Here is a 15,647-nt window from a genome sequence, read left to right on the forward strand (position 1 = left end):
TGCAGGAGTTCTCAGTACCTTTAGTGTGCTCACATGTACTGTTAGCAGGTTATAATGAAATGTTTCTTAAATATAGTCAATTATAAAACTAAGGATTCCATAGGCACTAGGATTCTAATGATCACCCTTGGAGAAGTCTCGTTACAGGGTGAGTTCATGAGGATCCTGTCAACACAGAAAAGTAAGGCCCCAAGTAAGCTGTCAGTCACTATCTTGAACTTCAGCATTGGATCCAACAAGGCTGTCACTCTGTACTCTCCTTTTTGTGCTTGAGCAAGAGTTTATGGTATTTTTCCACTTGCTGGTCAAAGCCCCTGGAAGAGAACCTTGCCGGGAGAACATTCACTGGGGTCAGAAGGTATTTTAGTGCCAGGCTCCTGAACTCAGGAGCCAGGACAGGGGCAGCCTTGCTGCTGTGAGACAGGGGACAATCCTGGCCCATCCAGGCTCTCAGGTTCCCTGGGGCTGCTGAGTCCTCACTGTTGCCCCTGGGCCCCAAGGAGGGCCCTATGCTGATTTCCTCCCCAGTTTTCCAAGAGAGAAATTCTTCCTCTGTAGACCTTAAGTGCACTGGAAAACTGGAGGGGGCAGTCAACACAGTCACCATCTTTGGAGACTCAGAGGAAGGGACTGCCCCCTCCCTTGCTTTGCTGCAGACGTCTGGGAACGACTGCTTCTCGGTCCGCAAAGGAGGGTGGCACGGCTGCTTCTCAAGGTCCCCAGGAAGGTTCTTGGTCTTCTTGGAATCCCTATCAGCTTGAGGGTGATCAGCATTTTCCTCAAGGGATTCAAACACGACACCCTGAGCCCTCAGTCTCTTGAGCTTCCTTTCCAACAAGAGCCAGAGAAAACTTGGTTTTCTGGAGGAGGAGCTCATGTACTGCTGCACAGAGTCAGGAATCAGGGGCACAGAGAGCCTGGGGCTCAGGCTGTCCTGAAAGTAGTCCTTACAGGGTTGTCGACTGACAATGGGCACCACCTGGCAGGGCCTGAGGGCTGCCACAAAGGCCCGGAGCTCAGAGAAGGAGGAGTGGTCAGAGTAAGGGATGATATGGATATCGGGGTGGGAGCGGTAGATTCTCCGGCTTGTGGGAAGGATAGCGATGGTAGGGTGGGTCTGGTTCCACCGCAACACGGCGGAACGGCAGATCTCCATGTGGTCCACGGCGTGGATGCGGCCGGCCTTCTCCTCCACTGTGAATACATCTGCCAGGCCCAGGAGCTGCACCAACTCCAGGCGCCGAGGACTCAGTACCACCCAGGTCTGAAACTCCAGGGCCAGCTGCTCCAGCAGTGACTCTTTTCCCAGGCTATAGAGTCCTGAATAATGCGAAAGGGGGTGCGGGAATAAGAGAAGAAAGAGAATCAAGCTACCGGGGAATCCTAATAAATCAACCAAATGTTTAGCCAAAATATCTAAAATCAATGGGGCTATCCCCTGACGGTGCATCAGGAAGGAGGTGGCATTTGAGCTGAGGTCTACGGAGGATGGGGTAGGGGGAAATTTAAGACAGAATCCACTCATTCATTCATTTCAACAAAGGGAAGCATCTGCCGAGTGTTAGGTACTATGAGAACAAGCAAAAATCGCAGTCCTTAAGGAGCATAATCTACATGGGGACACAGAACAACGCATGTTGGAGACATCCACACAGTATGATGAGGGCACAGAAAAGTATCTACCAGCTGGTGGAGTTAGGGAAAGTTTCCTGAAAATGACAATTCAAATGTCTTAAATGATGAGTCCAAGTTACTCTGGCAGGGGAAAGGGATGGGAGAGGACATTTTAAGAGGGGTCATTTCAGGGGCGTTCCCATTTTGGCACATTGGAAATGAATCCGAGTAGGATCCATGAGGACGCAGGTTCAATACCTGGCCTTGCTCAGTGGGTTAAGGATCCGGTGTTGCCGTGGCTGCGGTGTAGGCCAGCAGCTGTAGCTCTGATTCGATGCCTGATCTGGGACCCTCCGTAGACCCCAAATGTGGCCCTTAAAAGCAAAAGAAAGGAAAAGAAAGGAAAAGAAAAGAAAAGAAAAAGAAGGAAAAGTGAAAAAGAACCTGTATTTCTTTTTTTTTTTTTTTTCCTTGCTTTTTAGGGCTGCACCATGGCATATGGAGGTTCCCAGGCTAGGGGCTGAATCGGAGCTAGAGCTACCAGCCTATACCACAGCCACAGCCACGCAGGATCCAAGCAGCATCTACAAACTACACCAGAGCTCATGGCAATGCTGGATCCTTAACCCACTGAGTGAGGCCAGGGATCGAACCCTGAAACCTTTCGGATCCTAGTTGGGTTTGTTAACTACTTAGCCACGAAGGGAACTCCCGAACCTGTATTTCTTTCAAATCTTATTCTTCAGCATGGTTCAATACCTCACTCTTTGGGCATAAACGTAGCTGGCTTTCTTTTCTCTCTCCCTATTTCCTCCCTCCCGCCTCTTTTTTTTACCTTTTCTAGACTAGACTGTAAGCCCTCATACTTTTTTTTTTTTTTGTCTTCTTGACTTTTTAGGGCCACACCTGTGGAATACGGAGGTTCCCAGGCTAGGGGTTGAACTGGAGCTGTAGCTGCTGGCCTGCGCCACAGCCACAGCAACGCTGGACCCTTAACCTGCTGAGTAGTGCCAGGGATTGAACCTGCATCTTCATGGATGCTAGTCAGATTTGTTTCCAATGAGCCAACACGGGAACTCTTAAACCCTCATACTTTATTCATTTTTCCATTCCCACTGCCTTTCAGGATACTTGGCACAGAATAAGGGCTTACTGTTTATTTGCAAAATTAATCAAGCCTGACTATAGTCTCTTCCTAGCCAGGTGTGCTTCTCTGGGAAAACTGCAGTGAAAACTCCAAGAATAGTTAGGACAGATATTTCTTCATGAGTAGTCAAGCAATCCTGAGGAGGAATAGCTCTTCATCAATTTGCTAGTCACTTTGAAAGGTATACGATTTTTTTTCAATGCCTTTGTTTAAACCTATTTTGAAACTCCTTTCAGAGTTGGGTATGTCCTTTTAAAATAGTCATTGTGGTGGCAAATCTTTTTCCTTTTGTGGATTTATTACAATTTTAGAAATAATCAAAAAATCATATGAAACTAAATTAATTACATTTTTTTTTTCTTTTTTGGCCACCCCCAAGGTATATGGAAGTTCCCTGGCCAGGGATCAAATCCAAACTGGAGCTGCGACCTATGCTGCAGCTGCAGCAACACTGGATCCTTAACCCACTGCACCACAGTAGGAACTTCCGGCTATTACATTTTTTAAAATAAAAATTGATTTTCGGGAGTTCCTGTCATGGCTCAGTGGTTAATAAATCCATGAGAACGCAGGTTCGATCCTTGGCCTTGCTCAATGGGTTAAGGATCCAGCATTGCTGTGACCTGTGGTGTAGGTTGCAGATGTGGCTTGGATCCTGAGTTGCTGTGGCTGTGGCGTAGGCTGGCAGCTACAGCTCTGAATCGACCCCTAGCCTAGAACCTCCATGTGCCTCGGGTGCGGCCCTAAAAAGCAAAGAAAGGAGTTTCCATCATGGCACAGTGGAAACGAATCCGACTAGGAACCATGAGGTTGTGGGTTCGATCCCTGGCCTCGCTCAGTGAATTAAGGATCCAGCGTTGCTGAGACCTGTGGTGCTGATCGCAGACACAGCTCAAATCTGGCGTTGCTGTTGCTGTGGCTGTCGAGTAGGCTGGCAGCTAGAGCTCCAATTCGACCCCTAGCCTGGGAACCTCCATATGCTATGGTTGCAGCCCTAAAAAGCAAAATAAAAAAAGAAAAATATTTACTGAATATCTCTACCAGGCATTAATCTAGACATTTAGGATATATCCATAAGTGAAATAAAAAGCCTGTCTATTGTGGAGGTTTCATTCTAGCAGGGGGAGACAGATTAATAAAAACTAAATACAGGGAGTTCCATCATGGCTCAGTGGTTAATGAATATGACTAGTAACCATGAGGTTGTGGGTTCGATCCCTGGCCCCGATCAGTGGGTTAAGGATCCAGCATTGCTGTGAGCTGTGGTGTAGGTAGCAGACGCGGCTCGAATCCCACGTTGCTGTGGCTATGGTGTAGGCTGGCAACTGTAGCTCTGATTAGACCCCTAGCCCGGGAACCTCCATATGCTGCGGATGCAGTCCTAAAAAAACAAAAAGACAACAACAAAAAAACCCTAAATACAATCAATACGTAAACTATGGAATACACTGTTAGGTGATAAGTGCAATAGTGTTCCTCTCCTACTTAAAACCCTTCAATAACTTTGTCCGAAGAGCAGTGGTTCAAAATGGCTTACAAGCACTTCAGTCCTTCCTGTTTTTCCAGCCTCCTCAACAACTGTGTGCCTGTCACACTGGCTACTGCTTCTCTTTTCCACCAACACAGAAGACTTCCTCCCACCTCCACGCATGCTCTCAAGGCATCTGTGTGCATGCGTGTGGCTGGGGAAGTGGGGTCAGACAATCAACAGTAAGCAACAGCAGTGAGTTCTCTCATGGCGCAGTGGGTTGGGGATCTGGTGGCACTGCCACTGTTGTGGCTTGGGTCACTGCTGTGGCACAAGTGCAATCCCTGGCCGGGGAACTTCACATGCTGTAGGCTCGGCCAAAAAAACCCAAAAAAACAAAAAAACCCCAAAAAACCCCCAACCAAACCCAATGAGCAACAGCATATTAAAACATATACATATATGGAGCATATCAGAAGTTGATGAGTCCTACGAAAAAATGAAAAAGTTGAATTGGAATAGGGGATTGGGAGTTGGGAATGTGGGAGCAGGGATGCGGGGCAGATGGCAATTTTCAATAAGGTGGTCAGGGTAGGTTTCATGGAGAAAGGAGATCTGCACAAAGAAGGATGTAAGAAACCCCCAAAGAACCTAGATCTCCTAGCTCCAGATGAGTGAGAGAAAAAGGAAAGGAAAACCCCTCACCAATTTTTATGTTATGTTGTGGGTGCTTTCGAATGAGCTCAACAATCTGGCGGGCAGCTTCTTGCTGGGAGGGAAGAACCAGAGCTGGGTTGCAGTTGGTGTTGTCTAAGTACAAGGTGTGGATCGGCTTCCCCAGTTGTAGGGCTGGCTCCTTCAGCATGGACGGTGTGAACCGAAAATCACCTGGAAGAAGAATGTATGGGAGGCAGAGAGTCAGAAACAAAAAAGTACAGAAAACAAGCTTCTCCCAACTCTGGCGAGAGATGGGCATTTATTTACTAGCCTGTTAGAAAAAACTCAAGTCTGTTAGAAAAAACTCGAGTCTGGCAACGATCTAATGCAGCACAGCTTCTTTGCAGAAATGTCTTCATCTTGCTCCTTTTTTTTTTTTTTTTTTTTTTAAATTACTCTTTACAAAGTTTCTGCCCTTACAGAGTGGGAAATAAGTTGCGAAAGGGTCACTGTGCTCATATGTCAAAGGTCAGAGGCCTCCAGACTTCTATCGTGAGTCAAGGCTGCTTGAGAAAAACAGTGTCTAGACTGAGAGTGGGAAGGACTCTTCTGGAGGCTCACCTGTGTAGAGGATGGTTCCAAAGTATCCTTCAAAGAGAAACATGACAGAGCCAGGGCAGTGATTGGCATCAATGAGAGTTACAGTCATGGTCTCTCGCCCAACTTCATCTAGAGGCAGGATGTGGCTCTCACCAACCTCCAGGGCTCGGATCCACTGCTTAGATACCTGAGGAAACAGGTGGTCATCCCAGGGAACACAGACTCCCCTCCCTCATTTTTCCCTGGATCAGAAGCTGTGATGCGGATTTCCAAACAATCTTCCCTTCCACCTCCCACTCTCTCTCTCTCTTTTTTTTTGGTCTTTTTTTAGGGCCACACCCAAGGCATGTGGAAGTTCACAGGCTAGGGGTCTAAAGGGAACTGCAGCGGCGGACTTACACCACAGCAACTCGGGATCTGAGCCCCTCTGAGACCTACACCACAGCTCAGCAACGCCAGATTCTTAACCCACTTAGCAAGGCCAGGGATAGATCCTGCGTCCTCATGGATGCTAGACAGATTCCTTTCTGCTGAGCCAGCTGGGAACTAACTCCCCCTGCCCCGCCTTTGTACAAGTTTAAATTAAGAATCCAGAAAACAAGTCTAGTCAGCGATTCTCAAACTTTCTTGATCATAATAATCTTTTAGGAGGCGCCTGCTTAAAAAAAAATCCAACTAGATTTCCAGGACCTGCACCAGCTATCTACTGAATCAGATGAGGGAGGAGTGAGGTCCTGGAGAATCTGTGTATTTACTCACTACATGAGGTGGATTCTTAAGATAAGGCAAGTTTGGGAAACACTGGCCTAGTTTATGTCAAGAGGTAGGAACAGTTTCTTTGGCTGGACTAAAAGATATCCCCGACTTATCGTTAAAACATTCCTATTCGGCCAGATATAAGCCATACTCCTATTTTGGGCTAACGATGCATATCTGGGTTCAAACAACTATGGCATTTGTAAACATCAGTCCTCCCTAGCCCCTACCTTAAGACTTCAAGGCTGGGACAGATCAGAAGTCCCCACCCACATGCCGGGACCATCTCTTGGTCCCCATACCTGCAGGTGACGATGCAAGAGGTAAGCAGTGATTGGGGAGCAGTAGACGGGCCGGCACCAGGTGCTAGACAGACCCACGGTATGGTCCGAGTGCATGTGGGACAAGAAGAAGAGCCGGGCGCAGCCAGCCCGGCGTAGGCTCCAAAAGTCCACAGCGATGGGCGTATGAGGGATCAGGACCCCGTTCATGGTGGCAGGGTTGGCGAGTCACCAGGCGGATCTTCATGGAAACAGAGCTCCTGCGTGAGGCTACGACAGCGGCATCATGAAAAAAGGCATGCCGGGGCAAGTACGGAGCCAGAGACGCTAAGAAAAGCCAACCCAGTGGAAGAATGAGTGGGCAGAAAGAAGGAAGTGACCATGCTCGTGGGCGTCCTGGGGTGGAAAGGCAAATCTCGGAAGGCGCCGGGCGGAGCGCCACTCCCCGCAGCGCGCGCGGGAGCCGGGGCCGAGGCTGGGCACTCAAAGCGCGCGCTATTGGGCGGAGACAGGCCGAAGTAGCCGACTTCCGATTGCGCGCCGCTGCTCCGCCAGAGGGAGCCGCGCGGCTGCGCCGGGAGGTGAGAGCTTGGGGGAAGGGCACCCTAAGGTCGGGATCCAGTCTGCGCTCGGCGCTCCCTGGGAGCGGGTGATTGGCAGCTGCTCTGCGTGGTCTCTCTCGAGGAGGCGGGACTTCCGCAGAAAGCTTGATTGGGCCTGTCGGTGACCGCAACCGCGTGGAGGCGCAAGAAAGGCTGGGACCGGAGAGGGTGGGGTCCGCGGACTGTTGGCTGCCAGGCTGGAAATCCGCCCCGGGCCCTAGAGGTTGCGGGAGAGACCTGTGGACGGGGTGAACCTGTCTGCAGGTCCGGGGATGGAACGGCACAGCTTAGGGTGGGCCTCGCCCCGCAGCGAGAGGGTTGAAGTTTGGGCCTGGATGCCGGCCCTGGGGAAGCCAAGGCTGGGGCAACATCGCGCCTGTAGTGTCTTCACTGACTGACTTTTCCTTTACCCAGGTTCCCACATCAGGGCTGGAAGGAGCCCACGAGTTACCCAGAGATCTGTGGGAACTGCCCCGTGACTGTTGGAGAAGATGCCGTACCTTGGCTCGGAGGATGTGGTGAAGGAGCTGAAGAAGGCTCTGTGTAACCCTCACATACAGGCTGATAGGCTGCGCTATCGGAATGTCATCCAGCGCGTGATTAGGTATCACCTAACGCCCCACCTCCCCCCTGGCCACCCCCATCAGGGCTCTCTACCCCTGGCCGCTCGGAAAGAGTAAATGAACTTTCTTACATGGCAGTCGTATGATTTGGTCTTGCTGCTTCTCCGGAATGCCATCTAAGTCTCCCTTGTGGGACATATTTTACTTCTTTGACTCGGCTGGGTGTTGTCATCCATTTCTTGGACTTGTACAGCTGGCTTCGGATACCTAGTACAGACCTCCTCTTTTATTTTTCCGCCCACACATCCTACTGCCTGCTTGTGATTTTAACCTGGATATGTCTTCAAAGACATGCAAAAATAGCACTTACATCCCTCCTGGCTCCCCAAACCTGCTCTTCTGCTTGTTATTCATGCTGATGAATGTCACCAGCCAGCTGACCAAGCGGTGTCGGTCTTGACACCTGATCTTCACTACTTGAGTCAGATGGTGTGGATTCATGGTTCTAAATATCCATCCCCCCCTCCACTTGTTAAAATTGGCACTCTGTTGTTCTAGTTTCCTTTATAAAAGCAGTTGCCTTGGCTTAGTAGTAGGTCACCTTGGCACCTCATTTCATTCAGAATGGTTTTGCAGCATACGAGTTTGACAGTGACCTGTGGGTCACAAACTTTGGTATGCACAAAGTCCCTTGGGGATGCTTTTTAGGAAAATATAAAATTTCCACCCAATCCAGTAACTCTCATTTCAGTACAGTGGGATAGAACCCAGGAATCTGCCTTTGAAACAGGTAAACTCTCTAATTCATGTAGGAGATCATAGTTCGAGAAACAGCGATCTACAGAATAAAGTCCAAATTTCTTATCATAGCGCCCAAGAAACACCCAACTACCTGCAGACTCTCAAAAGAATGTTCCATTCTTGCTTATGTCTACGTGCCTCAAAGTGTGTCTCATTACCTATCTACTACACTTTCCTGGAGCTTCTGCTCATTCAGCTCAAGTAAATTACTTCCTCTGTGGAAACATTTTACAGCTTCTTGGCAGTGTTAGATATGATTCCCACTGCATCTTTTCTGTTACTTCTGTTAATAATACTATAATAGCTATCATTCTGTAATTAGTGGTGTTCTTGTCTGGCTCCTTGGTAGACTTTGAGTTCCTAGATATCTGAGACCGTGCCTTCTTCAAGATTATGTCCCCAGAGGACCTGCTGGGAACTCTACCCCGTATTCTATGATAATCTACATGGGAAAAGAATCTGAAAAAGAATGGATATGTGTACATGTATAACTGAATCACTTTGTTGTATAGCAGAAATTGTCACAACATTGTGAATCAACTATACTTCAATAAAACTTTTAAAAATTGAAAGAAAAGAAAAAACATATCCCTGGAATGTAAAACCTGAATGTCACTGAAATGTACTAGGAGTTTAGTAAATGTTTGTTGAATGAATAGAAGAACGTTTACTACAGGTCTATGGTATGAAGTATTGTGTGATATGATAGACTTCCCTCCAAGAGATCACAATCTAGTTGGGTATCCAGGATAGGTATAAGTAAAACGTTGTCTGTTGTAGGCTGGGGATTATATATTTTACTTTTTCCTGCTATGCCTTTTGGTTTCAGGCACATGACTCAGGGCTTGGACATGTCTGGTGTTTTCATGGAAATGGTGAAGGCCAGTGCCACTGTAGATATTGTTCAGAAGAAGTTGGTTTATCTGTACATGTGTACCTATGCCCCCCTGAAACCAGATCTGGCTCTCCTGGCCATCAATACCCTGTGCAAAGACTGTTCGGACCCCAACCCAATGGTGCGAGGGCTGGCGCTACGGAGCATGTGTAGCCTCAGGTGAGCACCCCTTTCCCTACCTGTATCTTGGGCTGATGAGTTCACGTGGGCATCAGGCAGAGTTTTTTTCTTTTTAGGGCTGCACCTGCAGCACATGGAAGGTCCTAGGCAAGGGGTCAAATTGGAGCTGTAGCCGCTTGCTGGCCTACGGCACAGCCACAGCAATGCCAGATCCTTAACCTACTGAGTGAAGCCAGGGATTAAACCTGCATCCTCATGGATACTAGTTGGGTTCATTACCACTGAGCCACAGTAGGGATTCCCAGGGAAGGTTTTCAATGATGACTATTTACTTGAACTCCTTAATACTGAGGAAAACACTGTTGTAACTTGAACTCATGTTTTCAGCCATTACCTTGGTTTAAAAAGCTATGTTTATGATTTCATTAAGGGATTTTTTTTTCTTTTTTCTTTTCTTTTCTTTTCTTTTTTTTTTGCCACACCTATGGCATGTGGAGGTTCTCAGGCTAGGGATTAAATCTGAGCTGCAGCTTCAGCCTATGCCATAGCTGCAGCAACGCCAGATCTTTAACCCACTGTGCCAGGCTGGGGATCAAACCTGCATCTCAGCAGCAATCTGAGCTGCTGCAGAGACAATGCCGGATCCTTTAACCTACTGCTTCACAGTGAGAACTCGTGTGTGTATGTGTGTGTGCGTACATGTAGGTGTGTGTATATACATATATGTGTACATTTTCAACCTTCCCGTGCGGCATTATTCCACGTGGAAAAACCAAGTGAGAGTTTTTAAATTTGACAGGATCTTTCTCCAGTTTGCTGGAGAAGAATCTGACTGATGCATATTCAAACATATACATGTGATGATCTTTGTACAACTGTAAATATAATAAAATTCATTGAGTTTAAATAATGAATAATTAAAAAACCCATACACTGAATCCTCTCTTAAGTAATAGGAGCTAAATTATGTCAAAACTAGTACTTCAGGGAGTTCCTGTCGTGGCGCAGTGGTTAACAAATCCGACTAGGAACCATGAGGTTGCAGGTTCAGTCCCTGCCCTTGCTCAGTGGGTTAAGGATCCGGCGTTGCCGTGAGCTGTGGTGTAGGTTGCAGACTCGGCTCAGATCCCGTGTTGCTGTGGCTCTGGTGTAGGCCGGCAGCTGCAGCTTTGATTAGACCCCTAGCCTGGGAACTTCCATATGCCTCGGGAATGGCCCAAGAAATAGCAAAAAGACAAGAAAAAAAAAAAAAACCAACAAAAAAACTAGTACTTCAGGATCTGGCTGACTCTGGGATGTGTTGCTTAGGATGCCTGGCGTGCAGGAATATATCCAACAGCCTATTCTCAATGGTCTGCGGGATAAGGCTTCATATGTCAGAAGAGTCGCAGTGCTTGGTTGTGCCAAGATGCATAATCTTCAAGGAGACTCTGAAGTGGGTACGTTTCAGTGTAATCCATCATGATCAATATCTGTTTATATTTCTATTTTATGTTTGACTTTGTAAAAGATTGTGTTGCTTTGGTAGATGGTATTGTGGCTGCACTTCTGTATATTTCTTTGTAGTAGGATACAGGGCTGTTTTCTGAGATTAGATTAGATAAGTCCTTTCTTTGGGTCCCGGGTGAGATCCTCTGCATCAGCTACATAGAACAGCCTGGAAATGGCAATGTTTTGGCCTTGTAGTTTGTTACTGCCTTTGCTATTTTTGTAGCAGAGAAGTTCTGCTTTGTCTACCAGGAACCATTACTCTGGCTCTATCCCTGTGATTCTGGAGCTTTTCGTTGTTCTTTTTTTTTTGGTCTTTTGTCTTTTTAGGGCCTCATTCATGGTATATGGAAGGTCCCAGGCTAGGGATTGAATCAGAGCTGTAGCTGCTGGCCTACACCACAGCCACAGCAACACAGGATCCAAGCTACCTCTGTGACCTACACCACAGAACACAGCAATGCCACATCCTTAACCCACTGAGCAAGGCCAGGAATGGAACCTGTGTCCTCATGGATGCCAGTCAGATTCGTTTCCACTGAGCCACGATGGGAATTCCAGGTCTTTGTTCTCTTTTATAGATGGTGCCCTAGTAAATGAATTATATAGTTTGCTGCGTGACCAGGATCCAATTGTGGTTGTGAACTGCCTGAGGTCTCTCGAGGAAATCCTGAAGCAGGAAGGAGGTGTTGTCATCAATAAGCCCATCGCCCACCATCTCTTAAATCGGTTTGGATGTCCCTGTGCTCTTTTTGTCATGATCAGATTTGCATATTAGTGGGATCTTTTCGATGTGTTAATTTGAGGAGAGGTCTTGAATCTGGATCTGTGCTACAGTGATCATATCTTTGACCTTAGACAACTGCGCATTTGGGGATTTAAAGCCTTATTTTTTTGTAAACTTTAAGTGATAAATAAACAGAGTAATTCAATTATGCCACAACCTATCTTCAAGAATTCTCCCCTCGTTTTGATGGAACAGATGACTAGTAGCATGGCAGTAGCATGGAGGAGGTCCTAATTTTGTTGCTGCAATAGCACTTTTGTTTTCTTTTTTGGATAGAATGCCAAAACTGGACCAGTGGGGCCAGGCCGAAGTATTGAACTTTTTGCTTCGCTACCAGCCCCGCAGTGAGGAGGAGCTGTTTGACATTCTCAATCTGTTGGACAGTTTTCTCAAGAGCAGCAGTCCAGGTGTGGTGATGGGAGCCACCAAACTCTTTCTGATCTTGGCAAAAAAATTCCCCCATGTGCAAACTGACGTGCTCGTGCAAGTCAAGGGACCTCTGCTGGCTGCCTGTTCTTCAGAGAGCCGTGAGCTCTGCTTCGCTGCCCTCTGTCACGTGCGCCAGATCCTGCACAGTTTGCCGGGTCACTTTAGCAGCCACTACAAAAAGTTTTTCTGCTCCTACTCGGAGCCCCACTACATCAAGCTGCAGAAGGTGGAGGTGCTATGTGAGCTGGTGAATGACGAGAACGTGCAGCAGGTGCTGGAGGAGCTCCGGGGGTACTGCACTGACGTGTCTGCTGACTTTGCGCAGGCTGCCATCCTTGCCATAGGTAGGTGTCTGCTGCTTTTCCTTTTTGAGAGCCTAGACCAACCAGCCAGAAACCACAGAGACCAAAAGGGAATGAATCTTGCTTCAGAGACCAAGTACCTTGCACCAAAGAATTGCAAACCAGGTGGGGGTGGAAGGATTTTTTGGTCAACACTGGTATTCCATGTCTTCTGAGATATAGACTATGGGTGACTCAAACTGTAGCACAATTTATATTGCCTCTTGTTGTCTGTTATCCAAAATACTTTACTATTTGTTCTGTTACTACAGTCTTGTGGGGCAGTCAAGAAAAGTACATAAGTGTTATTAACTTCATTTTAAACATGCAGAAACCCAGGAGTTCCCTGGTGACTCAGCAGGTTAAGGATCCAACGTTGTCACTGCTGTGGCTTGGGTCACTGCTATGGTGCAGTTTCGATCCCTGGCCCAGAACTCCCACATGCTGCAGGTGCAGCCAAAAAAAAGAAAAACTTGAAGAAACTCAGCTACTGTAGGGTTCTTAAGTTGCCCAAAGGTCATATAGTTCTTGAACTGAGATTGGAACCCAGCTTTCCTGACCTAAAGTCCTGTGTTAATTCAGCAGTCATTTATTGAGCGTCTATTCTGGGCTACGTTTTGTACTGTGTAAACCAAATAGAATAAAACCTAAGACTTACAGACCTTTTCATGCTACCATGTCTGGAATGTAAAAGGCTAGAGAAAATCACAAAATGCAAGCAGCCAGGGAGCTAAGTTTTGGAGGGTTTCAAGTGGAGGCGGAGAAGAAACCCTCACATGTAGAATAAAGTGTGGTTATTTTTAGGGGCAGAGGAGGGAACAAAGGAGCATAGAAATTCTTGCAGTTAGGAGCCAGCTGCCAGGTGTCCCCAGCAGGGATATTCCTGTGCAGGTGTGTTACAGTAAACCGGCTGCTGCATAAATAGCTCTGTTACTAGAAGTTTTCAACCTTGTTCAATGGGAAATTCTCTTTTACCAAAGTTCCCTTTATGGCAACTCTAGATCCTTATTTCATCAAGCAAGCAGTGATTTTTTTTTTCTTTTTTTTTAAGGTATTTCTGGCTCTGCATGTCTTTGGCTGGTGGGAAATTATTTTAGAATGAGGTGGTAGTACTTGACCTAACACTTTTTTCTGCTTTCCCTTCCTCTGTAGGTGGCATTGCCAGGACCTACACTGATCAATGTGTGCAGATTTTAACAGAGCTGCTGGGGCTTCGGCAGGAGCACATTACCACAGGTAACAGATACCTTTCTAGGATTTTTTTTTTTTCTTTTTGAGGGGGCCATACCCTAAGCACATGGAGGTTCCCAGGCTAGGGGTCTAATTGGAGCTACAGCTGCTGGCCTACACCACAGCCCACAGCAATGCCAGATCCTTAACCCACTGAGCAAGGCCAGGGATCCAACCTGCGTCCTCATGGATGCTAGTCAGATTCATTAACCACTGAGCCACGATGGGAACTCCCGGATTTTTTTTTTTTTTTTTAATTGCTCGGCCTATAGTAGTTACACAAAACATATTTGTTGTTGAATAACAGAGGTTTCAGCGTTTCTTTGCATCATCAGAGGAACATATAGATCTAACAGGGTAGAGAGTCTCAGGTTGCCATGAGTCTACAGGCTCTTCTGTAGATGGGAAGGGTGCTAGGATGACCGCGTATGTCATTTCCCCACCTTTACCCCTCTTTTTGCTTTATGGCAGCATACTGTAGGCAGTGGTTTCCAGGGCTGGGCCAAGGGTGAGGCAAGCAAAGTGCCTAGAATGCAAACATTTAAAGAGGCACCCACTCTTAGCTTTGTGCAAGTGCCAACTCTGTGTGTCTCCTTAAATTTTACACCCTGGCACCTCGCTTGTAGCCCTAGCCCTGGCAGCTCCATCTATATTGTCTTCAGAGTCTCATTCGACAACAGCACTCCCCACATCTGTTTACGTCTTTCTGGTTTGCCTAGTGCCTTTGCATACATGGATTCATTTATCCTCATGGCGATTGGATAAGAGCCACATTCATTTAAGACATCGCTGTCCATGTCAGACATTTCTCTGGTAACCACTGATGACCCCTCCGACACCCGTTTTACAGACAGTCACCCAGCAATCTAGTCTGAATATGTGACTTTTCCTGCACAGAGGCACTAATCCTGTGCTCTTGTATCCTGAGCTGTGTTGTAGTGGTGGTACAAACTTTCCGAGACCTGGTCTGGCTGTGCCCTCAGTGTACGGAAGCTGTGTGTCAGGCCCTGCCCGGCTGTGAAGAAAACATTCAAGACAGCGAGGTGACTGTAATTCTCCTTTACTTCTCGGTGGAGGGGGAGTGCTCGGGACCCTGCTCTGTGAGATAGAATAATTGCTTTTTCTACCCAGTATCTAAAGTGGAAATTCTTAAAATTGATTGCCACCTTGGATTCTCTTTTGGTGTAGATGGGATATCCATTATTTATCTATGCATTTATCTATGGTTTTATTACGTGTGTGTGTGTATACTTTTTTTTTTTTTTTTTTTTTTGCTTTTTAGGGCCATACACGCAGCATACAGAAGTTCCCAGGCTAGGGTTCTACACCAGAGCCACAGCAACGAGGGATCCAAGCCTTGTCTGCGACCCATACCACAGTTAATGGCAATGCCAGTTCCTTAACCCACCGAGAGAGGCCAGGTATCGAACCTGAGTCCTCATGGATACTAGTCACTGCTGAGACACTCCAGTTTTATTACAAATGTTTTGACACCATTTTTCTTGTGAACAGATCTGCGTCAGAAATTTAGACATATGGTGTTTTTAGCTGGCGTGAAAATGAGAATCATTTGGCGTTCCCGTCATGGCTCCAAGGTTAATGAACCCGACGAGTATCTATCAGGACACTGGTTTGATCCCTGGCCTTGCTTAGTGTGTTAAGGATCCAGTGTTTCCATGAGCTGTGATGTAGGTCGCAGATGTGTCTCGAATCCTGAGTTGCTGTGGCTGTGGCATAGGCTGGCAGCTACAGTTCCAATTTGACCCCTAGCCTGGGAACCTCCATATGCTGAGAGCGTGGCCCTAAAGAAGACAAAATAAATAAATACAGGAAAGAAAATTAGAATAATTTGTGGAATTTTTATAAAT

General features: G+C 46.9%; 2 protein-coding genes across 24 annotated transcripts in view; one reads left to right on the forward strand and one right to left on the reverse strand.

Moving 5' to 3' along the window:
- DCLRE1B (DNA cross-link repair 1B) lies at positions 1-6,932 on the reverse strand. Its single transcript, XM_003125837.5, has 4 exons — positions 6,545-6,932; positions 5,508-5,673; positions 4,935-5,117; positions 1-1,320 (listed from the first exon to the last, which is right to left on the reverse strand). The coding sequence occupies exons 1-4, from the start codon at positions 6,731-6,733 to the stop codon at positions 245-247; spliced, it is 1,614 nt and encodes a 537-aa protein (XP_003125885.1). The 5' UTR covers positions 6,734-6,932; the 3' UTR covers positions 1-244.
- Positions 6,411-15,647, forward strand: part of AP4B1 (adaptor related protein complex 4 subunit beta 1) — a 12,107-nt gene continuing 2,870 nt past the window's right edge. The window contains exons 1-8 of one of the 23 annotated variants that reach the window (XM_085023591.1): positions 6,411-7,104; positions 7,540-7,729; positions 9,319-9,543; positions 10,813-10,943; positions 11,574-11,721; positions 12,056-12,552; positions 13,702-13,785; positions 14,719-14,822. In XM_085023591.1, the coding sequence (XP_084879717.1) occupies positions 7,617-7,729; positions 9,319-9,543; positions 10,813-10,943; positions 11,574-11,721; positions 12,056-12,552; positions 13,702-13,785; positions 14,719-14,822 (1,302 nt within the window). In that variant the 5' untranslated portion in view covers positions 6,411-7,104; positions 7,540-7,616. Of the gene's footprint in view, positions 7,105-7,223; positions 7,418-7,539; positions 7,730-9,318; positions 9,544-10,812; positions 10,944-11,573; positions 11,722-12,055; positions 12,553-13,701; positions 13,786-14,676; positions 14,823-15,647 lie in introns of those variants that run through there. The other 22 variants (XM_085023589.1, XR_014844481.1, XR_014844480.1 and 19 more) reach the window with 22 other exon arrangements.

This window comes from Sus scrofa, chromosome 4, assembly GCF_054392235.1.
Source record: "Sus scrofa isolate SSC_HxYL_T2T_F1_AM1 chromosome 4, Sscrofa_HxYL_maternal_Yorkshire_Landrace_v2.0, whole genome shotgun sequence".
In the NCBI taxonomy this organism is placed as follows: Eukaryota; Metazoa; Chordata; class Mammalia; order Artiodactyla; family Suidae; genus Sus; species Sus scrofa.

Coding starts and splice junctions, on each gene's coding strand:
- DCLRE1B (XM_003125837.5), bottom strand. CDS start 6,733: ATGAACGGGGTCCTGATCCCTCATACGCCCATCGCTGTGGACTTTTGG. Junction 5,674..6,544: donor TCTTGCATCGTCACCTGCAG/GTATGGGGACCA, acceptor CTGTTTCCTCAG/GTATCTAAGCAGTGGATCCG. Junction 5,118..5,507: donor TGGAACCATCCTCTACACAG/GTGAGCCTCCAG, acceptor TTCTTCTTCCAG/GTGATTTTCGGTTCACACCG.